Source organism: Suillus plorans (assembly GCF_016647745.1).
Source record: "Suillus plorans strain S12 chromosome Unknown HD556scaffold_48, whole genome shotgun sequence".
NCBI classification, from domain to species: domain Eukaryota; kingdom Fungi; phylum Basidiomycota; class Agaricomycetes; order Boletales; family Suillaceae; genus Suillus; species Suillus plorans.
The window spans coordinates 116,509-140,593 of record NW_024537432.1 but is presented as its reverse complement, the minus strand read 5'-3'; the positions used below and the strand labels follow the sequence as shown (position 1 = coordinate 140,593).

The 24,085-nt window shown below is 47.5% G+C and overlaps 8 protein-coding genes across 8 annotated transcripts; 4 read left to right on the top strand and 4 right to left on the bottom strand.

Annotated features, from left to right (window-relative positions):
• Positions 1 to 27: 27 nt before the first annotated feature.
• On the bottom strand, positions 28 to 494 carry HD556DRAFT_1445931 (uncharacterized protein; the record flags this gene model as incomplete). Its single annotated transcript, XM_041307011.1, has 3 exons — positions 28 to 201; positions 254 to 286; positions 342 to 494. The coding sequence occupies 3 exons, from the start codon at positions 492 to 494 to the stop codon at positions 28 to 30; spliced, it is 360 nt and encodes a 119-aa protein (XP_041157601.1).
• Positions 495 to 1,423: 929 nt separating this feature from the next.
• Positions 1,424 to 7,163, bottom strand: HD556DRAFT_1273816 (uncharacterized protein; the record flags this gene model as incomplete). The annotated part of the gene is made up of 10 exons (XM_041299208.1): positions 1,424 to 1,568; positions 1,627 to 2,313; positions 2,370 to 2,604; positions 2,667 to 2,723; positions 2,774 to 3,090; positions 3,259 to 3,509; positions 4,165 to 4,825; positions 4,886 to 5,430; positions 5,487 to 6,015; positions 6,069 to 7,163. 10 exons carry the CDS (start codon positions 7,161 to 7,163, stop codon positions 1,551 to 1,553), a joined length of 4,395 nt encoding a protein of 1,464 aa, XP_041157600.1. The 3' UTR covers positions 1,424 to 1,550.
• A 586-nt stretch (positions 7,164 to 7,749) lies between these two features.
• Positions 7,750 to 8,317, bottom strand: HD556DRAFT_1389726 (uncharacterized protein). Its single transcript, XM_041303518.1, has 4 exons — positions 8,240 to 8,317; positions 7,889 to 8,180; positions 7,827 to 7,858; positions 7,750 to 7,773 (listed from the first exon to the last, which is right to left on the bottom strand). Exons 1-2 carry the CDS (start codon positions 8,257 to 8,259, stop codon positions 7,928 to 7,930), a joined length of 273 nt encoding a protein of 90 aa, XP_041157599.1. The 5' UTR covers positions 8,260 to 8,317; the 3' UTR covers positions 7,750 to 7,773; positions 7,827 to 7,858; positions 7,889 to 7,927.
• A 308-nt stretch (positions 8,318 to 8,625) lies between these two features.
• Positions 8,626 to 9,240, top strand: HD556DRAFT_1204278 (uncharacterized protein; the record flags this gene model as incomplete). The annotated part of the gene is made up of 1 exon (XM_041296438.1): positions 8,626 to 9,240. A coding segment is annotated over one exon (615 nt), but the record flags the coding sequence as incomplete, so codon positions are not given.
• A 5,839-nt stretch (positions 9,241 to 15,079) lies between these two features.
• Positions 15,080 to 16,688, top strand: HD556DRAFT_1433233 (WD40-repeat-containing domain protein; the record flags this gene model as incomplete). The annotated part of the gene is made up of 7 exons (XM_041305203.1): positions 15,080 to 15,183; positions 15,245 to 15,305; positions 15,357 to 15,626; positions 15,676 to 16,026; positions 16,074 to 16,387; positions 16,441 to 16,476; positions 16,532 to 16,688. The coding sequence occupies 7 exons, from the start codon at positions 15,080 to 15,082 to the stop codon at positions 16,686 to 16,688; spliced, it is 1,293 nt and encodes a 430-aa protein (XP_041157597.1).
• A 242-nt stretch (positions 16,689 to 16,930) lies between these two features.
• Positions 16,931 to 18,439, top strand: HD556DRAFT_1445926 (uncharacterized protein; the record flags this gene model as incomplete). Its single annotated transcript, XM_041307010.1, has 8 exons — positions 16,931 to 17,086; positions 17,138 to 17,233; positions 17,294 to 17,318; positions 17,373 to 17,417; positions 17,475 to 17,549; positions 17,604 to 17,683; positions 17,737 to 18,242; positions 18,301 to 18,439. 8 exons carry the CDS (start codon positions 16,931 to 16,933, stop codon positions 18,437 to 18,439), a joined length of 1,122 nt encoding a protein of 373 aa, XP_041157596.1.
• A 515-nt stretch (positions 18,440 to 18,954) lies between these two features.
• HD556DRAFT_1310427 (uncharacterized protein) lies at positions 18,955 to 20,658 on the bottom strand (the record flags this gene model as incomplete). The annotated part of the gene is made up of 15 exons (XM_041300409.1): positions 18,955 to 19,158; positions 19,214 to 19,268; positions 19,326 to 19,557; positions 19,616 to 19,750; positions 19,800 to 19,859; positions 19,922 to 19,923; positions 19,976 to 19,977; positions 20,036 to 20,067; positions 20,118 to 20,131; positions 20,190 to 20,218; positions 20,273 to 20,311; positions 20,362 to 20,376; positions 20,429 to 20,448; positions 20,501 to 20,533; positions 20,586 to 20,658. 15 exons carry the CDS (start codon positions 20,656 to 20,658, stop codon positions 18,955 to 18,957), a joined length of 945 nt encoding a protein of 314 aa, XP_041157595.1.
• Positions 20,659 to 21,846: 1,188 nt separating this feature from the next.
• Positions 21,847 to 24,076, top strand: HD556DRAFT_1488240 (uncharacterized protein). The gene is made up of 14 exons (XM_041308758.1): positions 21,847 to 22,239; positions 22,295 to 22,327; positions 22,380 to 22,399; positions 22,453 to 22,467; positions 22,513 to 22,551; positions 22,614 to 22,642; positions 22,701 to 22,714; positions 22,764 to 22,799; positions 22,858 to 22,914; positions 22,975 to 23,034; positions 23,093 to 23,227; positions 23,277 to 23,511; positions 23,569 to 23,617; positions 23,673 to 24,076. Exons 1-14 carry the CDS (start codon positions 22,167 to 22,169, stop codon positions 23,874 to 23,876), a joined length of 999 nt encoding a protein of 332 aa, XP_041157594.1. The 5' UTR covers positions 21,847 to 22,166; the 3' UTR covers positions 23,877 to 24,076.
• Positions 24,077 to 24,085: the final 9 nt, after the last annotated feature.

Here is a 24,085-nt window from a genome sequence, read left to right as displayed (position 1 = left end):
CGCAGAACGTCAGAATGGTGTTACTTACTATATGGCATGGATTCGTTCCTGCAATTCCGTCGCATGTCCGCGTTCCGAGATGAATTTCTTCATATTCTCAAATTCGTCTTCTGAGCCCGCTTCGAAACCGCAGGAGTCGTGAAATACAAAAATGGGATTGCTCTTGAATATCATCTCGTTCGTAATATCGTGGTTTCCGCGCTGAACATCCGTCAGTGCATGTATGTGCCCATAGGGCAAATGATGCACCCACCTTGATAGATGATTTAACGATGTCAGCATCGATCTACCCGCAATTGATCAGCGATGGACGCGTGTATGGCATGGATCATCACCCGCACCTTGTTTCCATTGGTATCGTAAATTTCTGGTTGATCGGTGGTGTTGCAGACCTTCTGAAGAATGGTCGTTTTGCCTGCGTTTGCTCTACCCATGATCAGAACTCGAAAGCGCCCAATTCTTTGTTTGAGATCCTGGGCGTCGATGGTTGCCATTGAAAGATCTTGATGTGTCCTGAAGTGGAGGTGATTTGGTTTATCGTGAAAGCTGTACTGTGGCACAGAACGAGGTCGTGGCGAGATATGACAGCGAACGAACACGAATTCGCAAGGGCTGTTGTGGCTTATCACACAACAGCTACACACGGCGTCTATCTCTTATCTATCTCCCTGCATCGGGCCACTGATTATACTCTCGCATAGACACGAAGTTGCAAATGTTCAATCGTTCGTACGACTAAGCACAAGGATTACACAATAAACGATGTCGAACAACGAAAACCTTGATAGAAATATGAACTATATTGAATGATCAGAACACAATGGAAATGACGCAATTTTTCTCTTCCCTACCTGTCTAGCCGAAAAGCAGCGATGCCGGATATCTCTGTAGATGGAGGTGAACTCGATATTCCGATATTTTAAGGTCTTCTGAATGACTGATCCTTGAAACGTCTGAGAGCAAACAAGAGCATGTCGGGATGTAAGACACCCTCTGGAATGAGTAATATCCCGTGACGACCGACAGGATCTGTACATCTGGAGTTCCCCCTCGGAAGATGGTGGTCCTGTGTTGTATTCTATGTGAGTCCGAGGAACGAGGACGAACATAGAATGATGTCTATGTGGCGATTCGACTTCTCGGGTTTTTTCCGGGCGTAGCTATTTTGACGCGGTCCTGCCGCGCCTGCCGCGGTCGTGACGCGGCCGTGACGCGGCGTGACGCGCATGTGACGCGGCACTGACGAGCCTTGATGCGGCACTAACGAGCCTTGACGCGGCCACTGACGCGCCATTCCTATATTCTACATTCAACTTCCAGATCAAGTTGAATGAGTTCACGACCATTCTTTTGTTATTTTATTTGCCTCAGAGCCATGTACAACTAGGTATACATAAGCCAATGACTATTTTCTTTTCCTCCCTCTCTGGACCCTTCGAGCCTGTGGAGCACATCGACGTTTAACGGGCGGACATTCTTCGGCCGGCAGAGAAGGAACTACAGCTTCGGATAGCTCGTCTGCAGACTCCACAGATGTAGCATCAGAGTTATCACTGAATAAGGGGCCGCGCTGTTAATCACATAAGTTAGATATCTATCAAACGGAGCAGGTAATGTCTTCCTCACTTCAAGTTCACTTTCGCTATAATCTCTTGCAGAAACCCATTCATCAGGAATTCCGAGATACACATTCCATCGCCTGTGATGTTGGCCAGCATCCAAACCCCACTGCTGGTTGCCTGCAGGTCCTGCTTCTTCGGAATCCTCGAACATCCTTGCTTCTAGTGCGGTCAGACACTCAAGGTCGACGTCAGCCACGAAGCTATTGGTAGGATAGCTTATCATGAGATCAGCCCAAGCCATCTTCAACAGCATGCTATCGTTCCATTCTTCGTTTCGAGCTTCAATGCGTTTTTCGAAATCACTGGCCTTTCGATGAGCAACCACGAGAGTGAAAGCATGCACCAAAGGCATGCCACCAAGCCATTTTTCGACTTGACCGGAAGCACCAGGAACATTCTCCGAGAACCAACGTGCAATTTTGGCATACTCATGAGAAGAGATGTCACCACAAAATGGTATGCTGTATGCACCCACACCATCTGGCTTCTTCCTCGATCGCAAGATGTAGTCTATCACGGGGTATGCCTCCGCACCATATTGGTTCAAGTCTGGACTGTCAAGGAGCTTCTGAAGCGAAGCAATATGTGGTAGTAGAATGTCGTCCAGTTCTTTTGATACTTCCGCTGACATAAAGTTTTGAATCAAGTCTTCTTCGCGAGGAGTATCCCAAGAGTGGATCCATTCTCCGAGCTACACAATACTTCGTGTCAAGAGGACCGCGAGTATAACCAGTCACTGTCACTCACGCGAATCTCACGCCTCTTAGCTTGGTCCTGCCAAAGTTCATCCATGAGATCTCCTTGCTCAACATCACCAGGAGGTGATCCCAAACTTAATGGGAATCTGCAACCGCGCCACCAGACCACCCACCAGCGTACTCGGTTGCGTGCACTAGCAGGGAGACCAACAGTGTCATAGGACTGAATCAGCCGCACAGGATACCAATACTTCCCGAGACGAGCCAGAGCTCCTTTGCCGGCGCTGTAAGTGAGTGATCAGCCATATCTCGATTCTCAGCTAGGGTTGGAGATCAAAAGACAAACATCAGACGTGTGTGAAGTGGAGCCGTTTTCTTCTTTGTTGTGGCTTTCCTGCTGCTCCTGAGTCATGGATGTCAGTTTATGTGAGGGGCACAGTTATTTAAACTTACTTGCGAGTTGGTGGTGCTTTTGACTCCTGTGTTGAGCATCCATCGCAATAAAATGCTGCCTTTGGATGAAGATTGCTGGCTCGGCCACCTCTCTGACAAGCAATGTGTGACCAATTTTCACACAGATCACATCGGATTGTCTTTTGACCACCTGCAACTTCATGGCCGTTGCCAAGAGCCCCACACCTACAATCAAATGTATAGTCAGATGCTTCACTCTCTCCGTCGTCCAGCTCTAATGGTTTCTTTATCTCAGATGTGGACAGTGATTCCTCTTCATTGCCAGATGCCTGAAGGACCAATGGATCCTCGATTGGCTTGGGTACGCTGGCCTGGTCAGACGGCTTTTCACCCTCGTTTATGGATGGCCGATCTTCAGTTTCCAATACCGGTGACAAGATCCGAAGTTTTTTCGTTTTTGTGCGAGAACGTTGGTGTTGGGGTGGTGCTTTGTTCTTGGAATTACTGCCTGTGTTCAATGTTACCACCTGCTCGTATTCTATATTCTGTGTAGTTGCAGGGTTTTTGAGCCAAATAAGATTGTCTGGATCAACAGCAGCCACTGCAGTGCGAGACAAAGAAATGATAGGAATTGAACCTGGCGACTGCAGGTCACGTTTGACATGAACATGATGCAAACGTTCTGCGGCTGCTATTTGATGTTCAGCAAAGAAGTTCTGCGCATCAGAGCCACCACGTAGCCTATACACAACACCATGAACATTGATGTTACGGACTAGGATAGTTCGAGTTCTCCTTAGGCGGATTGCCTAATCTGATAGCGGGCTCGCTACTGGAGAGACGGGGATCTTCTCTCGAATGAGAGGTTCGGGGGTTCCACTTAAGGTAGCGTCGGCTTTCCTTAAGGTGCGGCTTAGACTGAAGGACTGGGACTGTCTTTCAGAGGAAGTTCTGGATAAAACCTAGTAGAATCAAGTAGGGAATATACATGATTCTAGTCTGCTCTATATACTGTCGTCCGTGTGCACAGACCAATACTACGTTCGGTAGGTAGATGTAAGTGTGTCTATACAAGGGCATCTTATCTGATGCCATGCGGTCGATTATCTATACATGAGGCTTACCATGCCTCTCTTATCTGTCCTCAAGGCGTAGCATGCCTTTGAGTCTAACTGCGCATGCTAAGGCATGCGGCTTCTCTTCTGACCATGAGGCAGAGCTTCCTCATGATCCGGGTCGAGGACCATCTAGGTCCGATCAGATGTAGCCTAGGCTGGTCTAGGTCATCTAACGGCATCCAGGCCGTTCTAGGCGTCTCTACGAGTCTCCGTTGAGTCGGTAAGTCTTCCAAGACGGTGCATATGGTGGGATAGGGGCTAAGGTCATGATGACCTCCGTAGGAGGGGTTCTCGGTTACATGTTATTGTAACAATTGAAGCCTCCTGGTGCCGGGATGTCGTGCAAATTGCCCACAAGATGGCTCTTGACAGTTGCATTCTTCAACAATTGTGCATATCCTCCATGAGAAAGGTCATCATAATGGTAGACCCTCTTGCCATCCAGTGAGTAGCGAGTAATAAAGTGTGCCAGCTTTGGTGTAGGGTCACAAAAGGCAAGGCCAACCACGTCGTAAACGAGGGAATGCTGTTCTTCGGCTTCTTTTGTGAGAGGCCTTATGTGCTTGGGAATGTTCCATTTGTTATCGCGATGGAGGACATCACCAAACTCGACTATCAACATCACAGGAATTCCAAGATACAAAGTGATGAAATTGGAGGAGCCGTCACATAAAACCTGTGCATCCAAAGTTCGCCAGCAATAAGTCTTAGAAGTGGCCTCCTTGTTCACGCGAATGAGATCACGAAACCAAGCAGCTAGATCGCCCTTGTACTGAGCTGAGAGTTTGACATCAAGCTGAAAATGACACTTGGGGTGCGGTTGACGTGGTATTTGCCAGTGCATTGGTCCTCCTGAAGTACCAGAGCAAAATCGCAGGTCTATGATCTGGGCCTCGAAGAAAGTGCGAGCAAGGTACGTCTCTTCAGGTGGCATCTTGTGCAGCAGTAGTCGGAATGCCCTTCCTAGCCAGCCCTAGTGTAAGGTACTACTATTAGTGAAACTCTGATTTGCGAAATATGACAGCACACTTACAAATACTCCGTCCGCACTTGATATATCCTTGATGATTCGTGTGGCCCTCAGATTCTTGCGGAACCCATCACGTTGAGTCGTCAAGATACGAGATGCATTAGATGTCTGATCAATGCTCATACGAACTTTCATGACCTGATTCAGAGCCCATAAGGGATGTTCCTCGCGGATTCCAAGGAAGCGTGGCTGGAAGACAGTATAAAAGTGAGGGTGTATGGTAATGAACATGAGCTCCAGGCATGTATCAAGCCAACATGAGTTTTGAGACCAGGGATAACTGGGGCGCGAGCTCAGTGGATGGTTAGAGATGTTGGAGTCGAGCGAATTGTCAGAATCTGAATCTAAGTCTTCTTTGGAAGCCTGTTGCTTGTCACGAGTTTTTGAATGGGTTCTCAGAAGCTGTCGCGAGGTATCAGGAGGGCGTCCATCATTTTTTCTGGACTTGGACCGATGTGATCGTGGTGCTCTTTCTGGATGAGTACGACCATGTATTTGTAGATTGGTTTGCCAGCTCTTGGCTGCTCCGTAGCGAATTGGAGCACCCACTAATCGAAACAAGAGGTGTTTAATATCAAATTAACACTGACAATATACAACATACCACTTCGGCCAGCTGCACGTAGTTGAAAACTTTCCATAAAAACCTGCAAACAAAGCAGCCCCTCCATCAAGTTGTAGCGCTTGCCAACTGTGGCATATAACTTTGCGTGCATCGCTTCTTCTGCATTAGTGGAGTCTGGCATTGCCTGGAATAGACCCGTTTTCATCTTCTGAAAAGGAGGAAACAGCATCTGGGCATGGCTGTCACGAAGCCACCACTCCAGCCATGGCTTTGTCTTGGGGTAGTCTCGTAAAAGGGATGCAACCTTTTGCTTGAAAGTGTCCATATCCAAGACCAACAGCAGGGCCAGGGCACGACTCTGAAAGTTGTCCGCTTTGGCAGGGTCAATAACTCCACTGATTTTTTTGACACGTGTGACCTGAGACCGGTAATGCTGCTGACAGCCTTTGAGGAGTGCTCCTGCTGCATCTTCAAGTTCAGCCTGAGAACGTGAATCCTCGCGATTGGTCCAGAACATAATGAATGCTTGAGTAAACCCAACTCGTTCAGCCTCGCTGAAGTCAACAACCTGGATCAGCAAATGTCAGAATGAACACTATGTACCAGTAACTGGAGCCTTACGTTGCCAAACAATTCATCATTGACTTCACGCCCGTGCTTCTCGCATTCATCTGCCATGGAGTTGAAAAGGACAAGAAAATGTAATCGGTAGTGCTCGGCTGAACCTCCATTTGCATAGGTCATGAGTCCGGGTACCCAGCATGCGAGCAAAGCAGAATATGTCGAACTAATTATAAGAAGATCCTTAGATGAGTACCAAAATCCATGTGCTGCATCCGAAACAATGCCATTCACAGCCTCGTCCTCGATGAAGTCGGTCACCAGTTGCGACACCATGAATTGAGTTTGAACAACAACGACAGTCACTGCTTCGAATTGAGAATACAAAACATATCCTGGATGGTTCTTCTGGAATTCTGCGAAGTCATCAACGAAGTTCCGAGTGGACTTGCCCCGTAGTGCTTGCAGCTCGGCCTTGACACGGTCCTGGTTGAGAAGCACTGTGGAGATCGTTGCAACAGATTCACGGGTACCAGTAAGGCTGTTACGACCAGCAATTAATGCTGCAGGGCCAGCAGCAGGATTTTCGAAGACAATTTGTTCGAATCTTGTCCGCTCGTCACGAGATAGATGCAAGATGTGAGTTTGTTTCGGATGGTGGTGAATGCCCTTGTGAATGTAGTAGACGCCTCCTTTGAATGAATACAACACTGATGTGACACCGCAGTCGATGTGCTTGAGCTGACTACCACAAAGGCACGATGCATTGAGTTGTCCCATGATACCAGCCCGGCGGGTCTGCGGACGTGTGACTACCTCACAGGTAGGTTCATCACAAGTAATGACACCCAGGCAAACGCGTCTCGTCTTTTTACCTTGCGACCACGCGAGTGCTGACTCTGACCCCCTCTTGTCTCCTCCTCCTGGCTGACAAGCCCAATGTTCACTAAGATTATCAGTTCGTAATACCTCCTCCCATGTGAATAACTTTTCAAAGTCACCGTCCGGCCATGGGTCCCATAACTCATCTCGACCGCCAGATTTGGGACGTTGATTTGTTCGGGCTGCAGGAGGACTAACACTTCGGGTACGCCGGCGTGGTATAGACTTTGTGTCCGTGCAGAGTTCAAACAACTCCTGTGAGTGGTGTTTCATATGTTGAGGGAGGGGTGGTGGATTTGGGACGGAGTGTGCAGGGTCATGTGATGGCTGAGCGGTCTGCACAGAGGCCGGAAGATAAGCTATTATATTGCCTGTTCTATTTGTCAAATCTAAGTTCACAAGGAGAATATGTCGGATGACGCACCTGAACGGTCATAGCAGGGTATAAGGTCCCCAAAACTCAGCAGCGGACCCGGCCGATCTGGATAATTTTGATTCTCTGTCTCGTTGGGATATAAAAAGTTGAATATATGCTTGATTAATTCCTAAAAGATGGTTATAACAAGTTTACTCCGTATTTAAAAGCACTCACAAAGGCCATGATATGATTTACAAAAGCGCGATAATAAGGGTTTCTTCTCAAGCCCAGAGGAGACAAACGAAAGAATGCTTAGTAAAATAAATTTATTACTGCCTATGGACAATTACAGTGTACGACGTCTAATTCTGTCAGGATGAAAAGGAACACTGTTAGAATATCAAATATTATGACAGATCTAAAAAAAAAATACCTAAGTTATACGGACAGCGTGACAGTTGAGGTGGCGAGGTCTGACGCGGCATGTGCTACTTGTGACGCGGCATGAATGAAGTTTGACGCGGCGGTGACGCGGCAGTGACGAGGTTTGACGCGGCGTGACGCGCATGTGACGCGGCACTGACGCGGCATGGAGGAGGTTTGACGCGGCATTGACGCGGCACAACTTGTTTGACGCGGCACTGACGCGCATGTGACGCGGCAACTGACGCGGTATGTGCTATGGTTGACGCGGCACTGTAGTAGGCCTTGACGCGGCATAGAGTGTGGATGTTGATATTAGTACAGAGATTGCGAAGATATTTGGGAGAACTTGCCGTGGTGTGAGTGGTGCTTGACGCAGCCTAAACGAGGGAGGCTTCTGGCATGCCATGGTTGGGGCTTGACATGGTGGTGCAGGGTATAGAGAGTGGATCGAACTTGGCAGGGTGAGGCCGAGGCTTGACGCAGTAAGACAACATTTGACACTGCGTCTGCAAACCAACATAGATGAATGAATTAGAGGTAATGCAACAATATAGGACTGACGCACAAGATGCATACTAGTAGCATAAACGCAGAGGACAAGCACTGTAAATTTGGTGAGAGGTGAATACAGCACTATAGAGCCTGTACGCAGGCAGACACTCACATGTTGATCATTAACGATGATTCAAAGTGTTTGGAATGCGATATGAAGTTGTGTAAACATGATCTGTACGTAGGAATTTGTTACAGTGCCGCGTCACATATGCCGCGTCACAGGCGCGTCACGACCGCGGCAGGCGCGGCAGGGCCGCGTCAATTTCACCTGGCCCGTTTTTTCCCACCCTTTCTTGTTTCGTACTCTCACTTAGCACTCGCAAGTACTCGAGTACGCAAATACACTCTCGTTTCATCGCTATTTTCTATCTAAAGCTTTATCATTATAAATCTTAAATGCCTCGTATTCGCAACGACCCAAACCTGGACGTATGTCCAGATTATGCGTCGGAGGACTTCGTCGCCACCCGAGCTCAACTTATCAATGAGAACACCACGGACGCTCAAGCGATTCAGTTGCTTAAGAATATTTGGGAAGCTAACAATAATATGGACAAGCGCCGTTGGCAACAGCAGAAGAACGAAGATAGAGAAGAGCAAGTGCAACGTCAGCGTCTTGAAGACGACGAGCAAGAGAGGTTGAATCAAGAACGCGCCAAGGAAGAAGAGGACGCACATAAGGAAGAACGGAAAAAGAACAAATTCAAGTATATTCCGATTCAGAACACTGGAATTCCTGACGAGCCCGCTATTACTCCGTCGTCATATGCGCTACGCAAGTTAGACAAAGGAGAATACGTCGAACTATGGTACTTTACCAACGATGGATTAGATGAGGCGTCAATCAAGAAGACTATCGACGACGATGCTATGGTATTGTCGACGTTAGCTGATGGTTCCACAGCATGGATATCCTCAGCCTCCGCTCGAAGCGCTCGCTCCGTCATCAACGACGAGAATTTACCTTTCGAAGAATTCTGTCAAGCATGCCCTCGCTTCCTAACAGCATTAGACGAAGCCGGCTGGCCACAAGACAGAATCAGAATGATGGCTCTATTTTGGAGAAATCTACAAGTTCACAGCTATCGTTCTCTTCGGGATCCGTTAGCGCAGAAGACTCTCTTGGTGTATCAAGCCGAGCAGCGTAGGCGCTGGCATGTAGCAGTGAAATCTTCGGTCGGCCCTTACGACATTTCAGTCGTTAATGAGAAGGTACTGGAGGATACGAGGAGTCGAGTCTATTGGGACGATTGTCTTAAGAAAGATAATGCGAGAGACTACAAGGTCAGTTTCAACCATCATTATCTAGCGAGACCTTTCGCTCATCAAAGATTTTACTTTCGTAATTTAATACTTATTCATACTATGAAACATGCTTCATGCCGCATCAAACTGGCTTCGCGCCGACATGCCTCACGCTCCAATCTTACTGCTACATGCCTCATAACAACTGCCTCGCGCCACATGCTTCAACGCTCACAAACAGTCGGACCAACGAGTCCCAGCATCATCGAGATCACGTGACCATAAAGAATCGCGTAAACGCTCGCCATCTCCTGAGCAGAGCAACAAGCACAAAAGACTGCGTCAGGATTTTCGGGCAAGCGCAAATGGAGGAGTCCTCTCCGCTTGCGCAGTATGTCTCGGACGAAACCCGCACAAGATCATCGAATGCAGAGCAAACAAACTCTGGGACGAGTCCTTCGACACTCTGTGTTCACGAGTTGGCAGGATTCTCACTATGCGGGACGGAAGAGCTATCTGCAGTGACTGGCAAAGAGTCAGTGGCTGCACCGAGGTCACGCACGACAGAAGACACTTCTGTTCTGGGTGTGGAGTTGCGTCTCACGGCGCTCAAACGTGTCCTCGAGCTCAGAAAGCATAGAGCTCTTACCCCGTATAACCCGGATGTGTGGGAGGCGCAGCTGGTCGCAGCGGGTCTTATTGATAGATATCATCACATCCCTGACGGTCTTCGCCGCGGTTTTTCACTGGACATTCCTAAGATTAAAATCACTCAGGCGCCTCCCAACAAAGAATCCATTGTTGAATATCGACGAGAATTTCTCTCTATTGTGCAAATCGAACTTAAGAAAGGACGTTACGTTGGTCCGCTTAAATTTAATGAAGTCGAAAGTCTTATTGGACCCTTTCAAACCTCACCATTCTCTATTATACCAAAGCCAGGTCGACCTGGGCGTTATCGCGTCATACAAAACTATTCCTTTCCACACGTTCCTTCAGCGAAGTTTCCAAACTCTTCGATCAACTCTTATATTAATCCGGATAATTTCCCAAGTACTTGGGGCACGTTTCACGTGCTTGCGCTCACCATCAGTCGGTTACCACCGGGTTCGCAAATGGCAATCAGGGATGTTTCCGAAGCGTATCGCACAGTTCCGATCCACGCTTCGCAATGGCCGGGTTCAGTGGTGCGAATTTCGGATAATCTATTCTGCATTGATACTTGCATGTGTTTTGGACTGCGTCCTTCAGCCGGAGCTTATGGCACGCTTGCTGACGCTGGACTGGACTTATTTCGAGCGAAAGGAATCGGACCAGTATCTCGATGGGTCGATGACCATCTTTTTATACGCATTCTCAAGGAGTTTGTTTCGTCTTACAACGAAGATAGGAAGAGATGGCATCAAGAGATCACGAAGAGAGGTAGACACCAGGATGGAGGCAGGATATGGTACGGAGGGCATATCTTCGAGGACGGTACGTTGGAGGTCTTTGACGAAGACTGCCGTTTTCCTATCAAAGATCTATCAGAAGCTTCACCAAGATCGCACGAAGACGCGCGTTTCTCGTGCAACCTCGCTGACATTGATGAAGTGTCGGACGACCTTCATATCCCATGGGAGGAACTTAAAGACAAACCGTTCGCGTATGCTAACTCGTACATCGGCTTTATGTGGGACTTGGCGCAGGACAACGTGTATCTACCCGAAGAGAAGAAACGAAAATATCTCTTGGCGATCGATATCTGGCGGCGTCGTGACAAACACGTTCTTCTTGACGTGCAGCAGCTATATGGTAAATTATTACATACATCACTTATTATCCCGCGAGGACGCGTACATCTTACATCCTTGGAGGCGATGTTGCGCCTCACCTTTGACAAACCCTTTCTCCCACGAAGACCGGTCAAAAGCTTGGAAGCGGATCTCAACTGGTGGAGAGCCTTGCTCCAGAACTCATTTGTTGGGCGACCAATACCTAGGCCATTATCGTTACATGACCCAGCAGCATATTCGGACGCCAGCTCCGGCTTTGGCATTGCTGTCGTCATTGGGAACAGATGGCGAGCATGGAGACTTAGGAAAGGTTGGCAGACACTGGACGGCCAAAAAGACATCGGATGGGCCGAAGCAGTTGGATTCGAGCTGCTTACTCAACACGTTATCGGTTTGGGAGGAACGCAGAAGCATTTTAGGGTCTACGGAGACAATCAAGGGATCATCGAAGGCTGGCGTAACGGGAGGAGCAGGAGCACATCAGTCAACACAGTCTTCAAAAGAATCTTTGGTTATATCTACGATTCCCCCACATCTTACTCTGTCCACCCAACGTACGTCGAAAGCAAGAACAACCCAGCGGATGGACCATCGAGGGGAATTTATGGAAGTACTGAGTTCCTGCTACCATCCATCCCTATCGCCGAAGAACTTAGACGCTTCCTCATTGATCCCTTCGTCGTGTCCACAGACCCAGCGGATTACAGTACAGACGAACTCCTACCACAACCCAGCGAATTCTCTTCTCGCGACCATTCCTATGCAGCGCCAGATCACGAATTCCAATTCGACGGAGACTCACTCTACTTCATACGCCAGCATCAACAGCCCCACAACTAATAACCCAAAATTCAGAGCTGTGATCCCCGCAGCACATTCCGCGACTCCATTACCATATAAAGCTGGACTCATACCGATCCCTTCGGTACTTCGGCCTCATTGTCTAGCTCGAGAGAGGCTGAGGCTATGGTTCCCATCAGAGTCGCGAATAGCGTCGGGTCCGAATGGAAAGACACTGGCCATTTCGGAAGAAGATTTGGAGAGAGTGTTAATGGTAATGAATCTATCGTGGGCAGTAGGAACGCGGGAGTGTTATGGAGCGGGATTACTGGTATTCCATGTCTTTTGCGACGAAAGGAAAGTCCCAGAAGATCAGAGGTGTCCTGTGGATACAAGAACTATCTTAAACTTCGTTTCGAGTTGCGCAGGCTCGTATTCAGGGAGAACGCTGACGAACTATGTCTACGCGATAAAGGCGTGGCATATTCTTCACGGACAACCCTGGTTGGTTCAGCAAGACGAGCTTAAGGCAGCTTTGGAAGGCGCGTCAGAACTCACCCCAGCCACATCCAAACGTACCAAACGCGAGCCGTTTACAGTCAAACTCATTCTAATCATTCGATCGCATCTCAATCTGACAACTCCTCTGGACGCAGCAGTGTATGCATGCTTAACGAGCGCCTTTTTCGCTCTATGCAGGCTGGGAGAGCTCACAGTGAAGACGATCAAAACGTTTGATCCGAAGAACAATGTCAAACGCTCGAACGTAGAATTCGACGTTGAAGATAGACAAGGTTTTAGCGCAACCAAGATTTTCTTACCACGCACGAAAGTGTCGGCAGTCGGTGAAGGAGTGTACTGGGCGCAACAAGAGAGTTTGGCAGATCCGAAAGCGGCACTCCTTAATCACTTCGAGGTGAACAATCCGCGAACGGAAGATCATTTATTCGCGTGGAAACACGCTAAAGGATCAAGACCACTTACGCGAAGTGAATTCTGGAAGAGAGTAGGAGGAATAGTGAAGAGAGCCGGGCTAGGAGATCTCAAAGGACACGGTTTGAGAATCGGAGGCACATTAGAATATCTGCTTCGCGGAGTGCCTTTCGATGTCGTAAAATCGATAGGAAGGTGGTCCAGTGAAGCCTTCACGGGATACCTGCGAAAGCATGCACTGATCTTAGCTCCGTATCTTCAAGAGTCTCCGGCACTAGAGCCATTCACCAGATACACCATGCCTCCTGCGCACTAAGAGGTAAGCAATAGTTTGGTTATATCGCCCTTCTCCTTCGAAACGGGTGCCCATGCTGCGCCTAGACGCGTCGTAGGACTCCTTAAAACTTGGGAATCACGGCTCATCATGGTCTTTCTTTCAGATTCCGAATCGATGTTTCGGGTCGCGAACCCTTCGGGTTCGAGCCCAAAAAGCATCATATACCCTTACTTCTTTCTGTAAAAGAAATCAGCTTATGTCATTGATCAAATACATCTGATTTTCTCGCACTAACACGAAAGTTATCAGCTACACATAGATTGTATTCTATGTGAGTCCGAGGAACGAGGACGAACATAGAATGATGTCTATGTGGCGATTCGACTTCTCGGGTTTTTTCCCACCCTTTCTTGTTTCGTACTCTCACTTAGCACTCGCAAGTACTCGAGTACGCAAATACACTCTCGTTTCATCGCTCCCGCCCACCACTCCCCCTTTAGCAGCCAACGTCTCGTTAAATGAAAATAAAATTTTCGATTCGAGGACAACTTGCTATAAAATCTACTCGACGCATCCCTTCGGTCTATTACAGTATTTAAAAGTCTGACTGAGCTGCTATGGCCCTACCCACCCATCACGGCTCATCATGGTCTTTCTTTCAGATTCCGAATCGATGTTTCGGGTCGCGAACCCTTCGGGTTCGAGCCCAAAAAGCATCATATACCCTTACTTCTTTCTGTAAAAGAAATCAGCTTATGTCATTGATCAAATACATCTGATTTTCTCGCACTAACACGAAAGTTATCAGCTACACATAGATATGGACTAATGAGCAACGGATCAATAGGTGCTGCGTGTTGGCTGAACTGGAACGTTGACCACGCTCGTTGGTACTGAGGTAAATGATGATGTAGCGGGCTGCCGGAGCTTGTGTATTCATAGATAGCTCGGGGCAGGTTTGGTACACGTCCGCGGAAGAGTCCGACTGTCCGTCATACTTTATAAAATTGGCGCATATACTATCAAGTATCAAAGACGTACCCGCCAACATACACGTAGATTTGGAGGGCTGGCGTACGTCTTACTGAATTACGACAAAATGCGCCTGAAGAACCCCTGAATACTCACGCATGAGCACAATGGATGTAAGTGATAAAGTACATGACCTTTCCTCTGGAACATACAAATTAGCATGCTTTGGCAATGAATATGAGGACTCGCGATGCAAGTCAAGACTCACTAGCTTGAAAGATATGCGTGACTGTATGCCTTGGATCCAGCTATTTCGGATAATGTCGACAGATTTGTGGGACATAGCGTTAAATATTGGGTGATCATCTCTGCTGCTCCCTGCCGGTGTCGATATTCAAATGGTAGCCATCCAAGGACATGGTCAATAAACCGGGTGAGGCGACTGTTGTATCCATAGCCTTCTGCGAGTAGTAGACAGTGACTTCGCTGTAGCATCTGAAAAGGAAGAAATTGTAGGTGCTAAGTTGAAATGGAAAGAAGCACCGCAGTTTAACGTTTAACCCTAGTGTGCCTGGATGCTCATTAAGATGGTCATTTGGATGAGTTAGACATTGAATGTGTGATCTGCTGCTGAGTCACGGGCACCATCCAAGACGTGAATCATCGCCCGCATGATATTCAATAGTACAACTCGAACTGTAGATGTTTGTTTGTTGTTATGTAATTCTAAATTTAAATGCCTTGCACAAACCTTCCTTGCAACTCGAAACCCTCACAAGAAAGAACAACCGCATAACAATTGCTACTACATCTCAACGCGTATTTCAAATTATTTGTTCCACTCGGAATTTACGAAGCTCGGAAAAACATGATACAAACTGGTCTCATCCAGAGCGCGCACAATGATCTTCTGACAGACGTAGCTTATGATTTCTATGGGCTTCGCTTGGCTACTTGCAGTCTCGATCAGAGGTACGTTATTCCCTTTATGCGTATACGTGTTTCTACAAGTCAACTCACGCTGCTGTTAAAGAATCAAAGTTTGGCAAGTAGACGAGAGTAATGGAAATTGGAATGTCGAAGATGACTGGAAGGCGAGCATGTTGGAAGACGCGTTTTTGCGCTTATCAACCAATTAATGCCAGGCTCACGATGCTACCGTCTCCAAACTAAGCTGGGCTCACCCAGAATTTGGGACCATACTCGCATCCGCCTCTTTCGACCGTACAGTCAAGATTTGGGAGCAAACTAGCTTTGCATCAACAACTGATTCCCAAACGAATGGTGCTGGTGCCGGGTCTCCTCAGGCTGCTTCATGTGGTTCCTCAAGATGGGTGGAAAGGGCTGTATTGGTTGATGCAAGAGGCACTGTCCGCGCGGTCGAATTTGCCCCTCATCATTTTGGGTTGAAGTTGGTACGTCAGGCGTTCGTCTCATTTAGAGATTTATGAGAGCTTCTGCAAGGCAACTGTCTCTTCCGATAATCACGTTCGCATCTACGAGTGCTTGGAACAATCATCGCTAGCCACATGGCAGCTTTCGGAAGAAGTTGATGTCTCAACGCTCCCATCTGCATCACTGTCCTCATCGTACTCCGTGGCGTTTGCGACACCAACCCAGACAAGCGCAACTCTTGAGGGTGCTTCTGCAACCCTGGTCGCTCAAGCCCTGCAACAATCGCAAAACCCCGCCACTCAGGGACGACCCGGAATGGGGAATCGAGAAGCTGATGGAGGGTGGTGCATATCATGGTGTAAAGATAGATATTGGGGGGAGATCATCGCGGCTGGCTGTGGGGTATCCGGCGCTATCAAAGTATTGTCACGCTTCATTTTTGTGGCATTGCTCACTCTGAGTCACAGATTATACAATTATCTCCCTCTCGTCGACCTATCACTCTCCTTACTTTGGACCCATCTCCTTCGCCGGCGGGTTTGCCCACTGAGGCAGGAACCTCGCTTGCAAGCGACGGAGATACTCCGACACCATTTGCTATCACGTCGGTGGCGTGGGCGCCTTCGTGTGGGCGATCATATCACCTTATAGCTACTGGAGGTCGCGATGGACATGTTAGGATATGGCGAGTCAAGCCTGCGGAGGAAGAACCTGACGTCGAAGGAGAAGGGGGCGATCCTAAATGGTCTGCAAATGTAGTAGCAGATTTCGATCACCACAAGTACGTGCGATACGCACTCCCCTATGGCTTTGTTACTGATTGGATGCGTGCAGATCGGCGGTTGGCCGTGTTGAGTGGAACATCACTGGGTTTGTTTTTGTCTCCAGGTATCGTAAGCTGCATAGTTGACACGCATTCTCTCAGGACCGTTCTGTCTTCTGCTGGGAATGATGGTCGTGTACGACTGTGGAAAGCGACTATTGGTAATGTTTGGAGGACTGCCGGGAGCATCGGGGTTGAGCAGTCGGAAGATACCCAAGATGCTGATGTCAATATGGGCGAAAATACAATTGCCGAATAGATCATTTGTATATAGTGCTCAGGCTGTCGATGTTCTTCCGCTACTTTCACGTATTACGATGTCCTTTCGTGATATCCTTTCCCGTGAGCGAACCAGGTGACCTTCACACGGCAAGCCGCGCGGACCGAATTGAAGCCTCGATACACGCTCTAACTTCTATGCTTTCGTGGGCCGGACATTTCTCTTGCGACCACTTACCTAGAGGCTTGAGTAACAATCACGAAGACCAGCGATAGGCTAAAATGTCTTCATCAGGGTCAATCGTTACTCCCTCTGTGCCCACCCAGCGACTGATGTCTGTCGCATCTCATCTACACAGTCAACGATTCAAAGTTGTCGTATGTCGCAACCTCGGACCCGATGTTATGTCCATTCTTGAGGCAAGACCAGAGCTAGATGTGAGTTAATATCCGATTGGTATGGAAAGGTGAGGCTTACTACAGTTGTAGTTGGTTGTCTGGCCGCAAGATAGTGCCTGTGAACGGTCATGGTTGATGGAGAATATATCTGGTGCAACCGGGGTGATTGTCATGCTCACAGACAAAGTACTATTATTGTTTGATGTTTGATGATACACCTGCTGATGGCCCGGGTGACTTGCTTAGGTTAATGCAGAGCTTCTAGACAAGGGTACGTATGCAACACATACCTCTAGCTAAGTTGAGACCGACATGTGTCTGCTAGCTGGACCTTCTTTAAAGGTGGTATCCACCATGTCCGTTGGATATGGTGCGTGCGTTTGCTATTCTAAATCCCCTCAGTACTTGATTTAACCTGAAACTGCAGACCACGTTGACCTCAAGGAAGCAGCACAACGTGGTCTGAAAGTGGGATATACTCCTGACGTCCTGACAGACGCAGGTAGGACAGGGCACCGAACAAACGGTCCAGACCGCTTATCTTCGTGACTTATAGTTGCTGATCTGTCGGTCATGCTCGCTCTTATGGCTGGCCGAAATGGAGGCACCGGTGTAGACCTTGTGCAAAGGGGCCAGGTCAGTGATTTGTATTCTTGGCGAGATCTCTTGTGCTGAAAGATCAATGCCAGTGGGCAGCTTTCTCGTGGGCTCCTTTTGGCTTATGCGGGCCACAACTCAGTACTACGGCCGCGTCCCCCACAAGGAAAATCGGATTTCTAGGTTTCGGACGAATCGCACAAGCGACGCTAGCGCGCCTGGTACCGTTCGGTATCACACATTGCTTGTATTTCTCAAACCCATCCTCACTTCCAAACCACGCTCGGGATGCTGCGCTCGCCAAACAACACAAGCTTCAAGCAGTCTCGAAGGTAGACCTCGATGAACTTTCACGGGAAAGCGACGTTCTCTTTATACTTGCTCCTGGAGGGGGTGAAACGTATCACATCGTGAATGAGACACTGCTTAGGAAGATGAAAAGGACCAGCATCCTCGTGAACGCGAGTCGTGGAACGTTAGTTGATTCAGATGCTCTGGCGAAGGCTTTGAGAGAAGGATGGATCTGGGGAGCTGGATTGGATGTCGTTGAAGGGGAACCTAATGTCACGATTGATCACCCTCTTGTCAAAGAGCCGAGGTCAGTGCCAGCTTTACCTGATTCTGTTCTCTCGGCCGTACTAATAATTGCTATGCAGATGTGTGATAGTGCCTCATATTGCAAGCGCTACACTGGAAACTCGACTAGAAATGGCAACTCGTGCGGCACAGAATTTGATTGGGGCGATTCTGGGACAGGAGATGCCTTCTGAGGTCAATTTGTCGGATGTATCGTAACAGTACTTGAATTGCAAGCTGGTCGGATCAACATCCTGCTCTTACATTGCCCATAGATGACTCAGGCGAACGATAATCTGCCAACAGAGATTCATCACATCCGGGTCTGAGACGCAGCAACACCATAGGATCTCTGTTTTGCGCCATATGCCCTACAGCGGCTTGGCCTGAGTCCAAGCCTCTGGAGCCAAGCCTGAAGCTTGAAGCTTGAAGTCCAGGCCAACACTCCGCTCACATGATATCTATTCAGTGCGTTACACACGGTGTCTATTGTGATACCATCAAGAAAGCAATACGAGATCTAAAAGGTAGCAGCCAAAGATCAACACACCCTCACCGATACACCCTTGCGACATGTTTGATGAAGAGGGGATGAGCAAATGCTTTTGCGAGGATGTCTGCCACATTTATTTACATAAATAAGTACCACGACGAAACTACAAATACAAACGAATTCTCCTGCACTTTGCAGGCTGGTACCCGCTGATTGTAAATCACATCAAAGATCTCCCGTACTACACGGTATTGCTAGTTTCCACATGGACGCGCTCCTGGAAAGCAATTGAACTCATAGCGGTTGCTATATCGGAGTCAGCCACAAGCTTAGCGTTATATTCTCGAACACTAAGGATGAGGCGTGGTCCTAGCACAGTCAGCTGTGCCATATCGAAGATTTGAGCCAACCCAAAATAAGTTTGAGCGCCCAGGGATTCTATATCCTATAGAATAAATGAATCACGGGCGCACGTAGAGCTTGGTGACAGATCGACATACAGCTGAGATCGTCGGAGAGAATGAACCGATATGGAAGCAAGCAATAGCGAGAAAGCTAGCAAGTACAGAACATAAGCGGAAGAGACAATCGCATTCGAATTATGGACTTTACCTCGCAAAGTAACTCGCATGGGTTTGCATTAATACCGTGAAACAGTCTACAATAATGCTTCTTGTTGAGTCTCTTCGCAGTTCACGGAAGTGCTTTACAGCGATCCAGACCGCGAGACACAGTGCAAGGACCTCCCATGCAGTGCCGAGTATCCAAGTCATGGAACCCAGAAATTGGGAATCTCCCGAATAGTTAAATATGCACTGATAGGTGCCGGAGAGAGCGGATTCCTCTGGTATTTGTCAGTGAGCATGATGCACTTGAATATTTCATTCATATGTAAAGCTCACCCCCTGAAACCTGCTTTATCTGTAATACGATCACCACTACGAGGGCGATTCTGATGGCCAGAAAGATGACAACGAGAAATATCAGCATCTTTCTGGATCGCTGATACATAGCATGCAACCGAGTAATCATGATGGCTTGCATGATATTTTAGTCGAGTCAATATCACGAAGGTATACAGCTCACCGCCCAGTATTAGATCTACAACATCACTTGTCCAATTAATTGCGTCGAACATGATACGGCCTGACAAATTCAACAACATCGGTCATCAGCTTCAGAGGATCACAGGCTCGAAACAAACTCACATCTGTGGAGAATCATTATACTAAACTAACGAGTTGTTCAAGAATCTCACTCACCCCTACATGGTAGTTCAGTTGTTTGGATAGGAATGGAAGGCATTGGCAGGAAATACTCACTCCATCTGTTGTCGGGATCGTTGGAACATCGACTGTATGCCGTCCGTCACAAGGAAAAACAGAGTTATGCGAGGAGACATACGCAAAATGTTGATCCTGATCATGAGAGATGGATGATGAGCGCAATATCAATGGCTTAAACGTCAAAACGTACACAACAAACCCTATTCCACCATACCGTGCCTAGGATATGATGACGTCAGTACAGCTTGCTAACTACGCTCACAGGCTACATACAACGAGATACAGAACGGTCATCATGGACCAGCGTTGTCTCTGCCGCAAATCAGTTTCATATTATTCTTTTGATGTGGGACTCCGCTCACCCAAACAAGTTCTACCTATAAAACTGTTCTCAGAGAGATGGCTGCTCCTGTGACGGTGTCAACCCACCTCTTGTCCGAACGCAAGTCCTAGTAGAAATCCCATGATGTCACTGATATTTTCATACTGAATATTGCTTACCCCAATCGTATATTGCCATAACACAGGCGGCAACTGCGAAGTTATCGAATCATCACAGTAATCATGCGGCTGGCTCTCCACGAACCTACAAAATAGCTGCCAATAATTTCTGCATTGATGAGTGGCCACCAACTAGGATTGCTCGAGACTAGAGGCATACTATCAGAGGATGGGAACAAGCGAGCAGGGGAACTTGGTGGACATACAACGATCGCATTCATGCTTGATATACCAGCATCCAGCGCTTACATTGCTAAGTGAGATTTGAAAGATGATATTTGATTGACCGAAGTAAGTGTTTCGGCATGAATTCTGGAGTAGAAGCCTTGAGCTCAGCGATATCAATAGGGCTGTTCGATTCTTGCTCAGCCCCGCCTGTCAAAAAATGACATTGTTTGATGTTCGGCAGATACCCTGCATTTGTCAGTACCCGCGCGCACGTCGTTCTGTTGATCATCGAGCGTTGTTGACTGTTGTTCAGTGCAGGAGAAACTATCACTAGAGGCCTAGGCAAGTCTTGTTTAAAGAACAGGAACTTGAACATATTGTAAGGACGGAGCGTTTGATCCCGCGGAACCAATTCGTGTTGTCATGATCATGTGCGTGCTCCACTCGAACTCCTTCCGATATGTTCCACTTTGAGTTAGGCGCGCTCCACTTCAAGTCCAAGAATTGAGCAGCCCTACTATTAATGGCATCAAAGGAAGTGTTGGTGAGAATTTTAAACCGCAAACCAGTGACTCGCGCAGAAAAAGATCAACCAACTATTCGAGATTCAGGCTAGTGTGATCTTCCAGATGTTCTTGGTATTGTGTGGTTCGACCTAGGCCTGGATCGATGAAGGGGAATATGGATCCAGGGATATTGATGGTATCAAAGCAACAGGTATCGATACAATCGCAAAGCAGTGACTCGTGTGGAATGTTAGAACACCACAAAAGATCCCAGCCCCCGATTCGTGCACATAGAGAGGCGATATTTGAGCGCGAGCCCAAGAGTGTGGGAATTTGGGATGCAGAGATTTGCTTGGAGGTGGTTGGGACAGGTGAGGCACCTGCTTGCTGCAAATACACCCATTTGTTATTTTTGACTTTTTCTGGTGCGCCCACAGAACGTGGCTTTTTTTCCAGACTTTGTCAATGAATGATCGATGAACGCTGAGCCGTTATGCGGCCAAAAGTGGAGAGAGAACAGATCCGACCTACTTGTGAATTATTCAGACGGTAGACTTTTTTCTGAGGGTTGCATCGCCTGCTGATCTGTGTTAGGTCTATGGCTGTATGATTTTACTGATAGAACTGCAGGTGATACAAGGTCATCTTCGCGTTGGAAACGAGTTCCAGAAATCACAATCAATCAGTCATTCCATATTTGCAGTGTTCAGACGTTCCGCTTATAAAAACACTGCTTTATGATAATCTTAATCAACCTTTGCCCTGATTTGATCGAGTCGGAGGGGCTTTCCAGGAGTGATTAATGTTCCGTTCTCCTTTGTATCACACCACGAGTCAACGGTCAATCAAGAACGTTTCACCTCCGTGGTGCCTTTTTTCAGCGATGGGGCGTTGGATGGTATATCTAGTACGAACTCCATCACATCTCCATCATCATACCTCTACCAAGTCCGCCGCTCAGTGCTCTTTTCACGCCGCACCATCCCTCAAATATGACTGCAGTCTCAAATGATCCCTATTGGTGGCCGCAGATCAATTTCAATATTAATTTCAGTTATTATATAGGTTCGTGGAGAACCAGTCGGATAATGTCCCCGATGTCTCAGTTGTATTTTCACAGCTGCCTCCTCTGCTGCAGTGTTATACGATTGGGGTAAGTAAGGCAGCGTTAAACAACTACTTTGGCCTCCTCATGATAATTTCAGCATTGACAATTGGACAAGAGGTAAATTGATGCCATTACCGATGCAGCCAATTTACTAATAATGATTCTTACAGTTTGAACTGGTCTGGGTGAGCAGAGTCCTATATCAGAAGGACGCAATTAATTCGCGACAGGGGCATCACTGGTCCCTCATTACGGTTCTATACATTGGTGTGCGTAACTTATGTTACATGCGGTGCAGTTGGCAAGACATGCTGATTTCAAAATATTATAGTTGCGCTACATTGGAATAGTATACATCGTGTGGGTTTGCAAGGTTAACAAGTTTCCGTCGTGCTAATAAGCCATTACCCTCAATTAGCATCAACATGCTGCGTATGTCTCCTCACATATACCGCAGTTTATTCTGACCGGCGACATATAGAACTTCTTCCGACAGTCTCGGTGACAGATGAAGTAAGTATCTTAATGCATTTGTTCCTGCCATTCTCATCCGACTAATGGCACTCCTGCTACAGGGGTGAGTGAGATTCTCAACACAAGCTCGTCGGTTCAACATACTGACTGCAACAGCTGTGAGTTTTTTTGGAATGTTCAATCCTCTTCCGAGATGCGTCACCGACTGAGATTTTCAGGCAATGTTATGTACTTCACAGTAAACTGGATGAGTGTCGTCACAAATGCTATGCTAGGTGGTAAGCTACTCAGCTACGATACCTCAGTGATAATTTCCTGACTGGTACATCCTGCAAGTCATCATGATCACTCGGCTGTATGCCATGTATCAGAAATCAAGAAATATGCTTATCTTTCTCGTTGTATTCTTCACGTCTGTCACGATCGCCTGTGGAGTAATGACTGGAATGCTAAACAAGTATACCATAGGGGGTAAGCTTCCATTACGGTCGAAAGGTTCATGCTGATCAATGAATGACAGGGGAGCTCATCCTTTCTGGTACCTACATGTGCTATCCCTATGACCCGGAGGCAGACACCGCCATTTTGCTTCCCATGACATGGATACTCTCCACTGTATGGGAAGTGCTCGCACTGTGTCTTGCAGTCTGGATTGTTGTAAAACACTTTCGTGAACTGCAACAATCGCCGACGGGATGGGTTGTTAGGGACTATTTTACGGTGTTAATGAGAACTCACGTGGTTTACTTTGCAAGGTACGTCAGTGATCTGAATATAGTCAACTTTCTTTTCTGAAGCTTCGTACATGCTAGCTTTGTTGCTGTTTCCTGTCTCAATCTCGGGCTTTTGTTTCCAAGCTTAGTATGCCATTTTATGTCGCTGACATTTTGGTGACCTGTATTCATCACTTTTACAGGACTCACTTGCCGTGGGACCTCAGATTTATTTTGGCATTCGTCAAGTTCTCTCGGTCATGCAACTGTTTGTGCTCGGACCACGCCTCATCCTTGGTGTTCGACAGCATCATGCTAAGGTCGTGGACAACTCCGATGCAGGAGTAGACATGATTCCAATGTCTTTCCAGCAGCGCACGCACCTGTCAACTGGTAGTGGTGTATAGTCCTAGAAGTCCCGATCAACACTTGATAGATACTCCCCACATGCTGAAAACTACTCAGTACACAGTCACTTATTTTCTTCTTGTTCCTCCATCGCAGTTAACTTTCCTGCACAATCACATATAATGTGCCGCGTTCTGTTTCCGATCTTAATGGTGTGGCTGTGGACCGGTGCGCTCATGAAGTCAATGGATCTTTCGCTGATGTTCCT

What these genes read in the sequence shown, in the direction of transcription:
- HD556DRAFT_1389726 (XM_041303518.1), bottom strand. Translation starts at nt 8,259, where the DNA reads ATGCTACTAGTATGCATCTT. An exon ending in ATGCTACTAGTATGCATCTT is followed by an intron (nt 8,181 to 8,239) that starts GTGCGTCAGTCC and finishes GTTGGTTTGCAG; the next exon opens with ACGCAGTGTCAAATGTTGTC.
- HD556DRAFT_1488240 (XM_041308758.1), top strand. Translation starts at nt 22,167, where the DNA reads ATGACTGCAGTCTCAAATGATCCCTATTGGTGGCCGCAGATCAATTTC. An exon ending in ACATACTGACTGCAACAGCT is followed by an intron (nt 22,915 to 22,974) that starts GTGAGTTTTTTT and finishes TGAGATTTTCAG; the next exon opens with GCAATGTTATGTACTTCACA. An exon ending in CACGTGGTTTACTTTGCAAG is followed by an intron (nt 23,512 to 23,568) that starts GTACGTCAGTGA and finishes CGTACATGCTAG; the next exon opens with CTTTGTTGCTGTTTCCTGTC.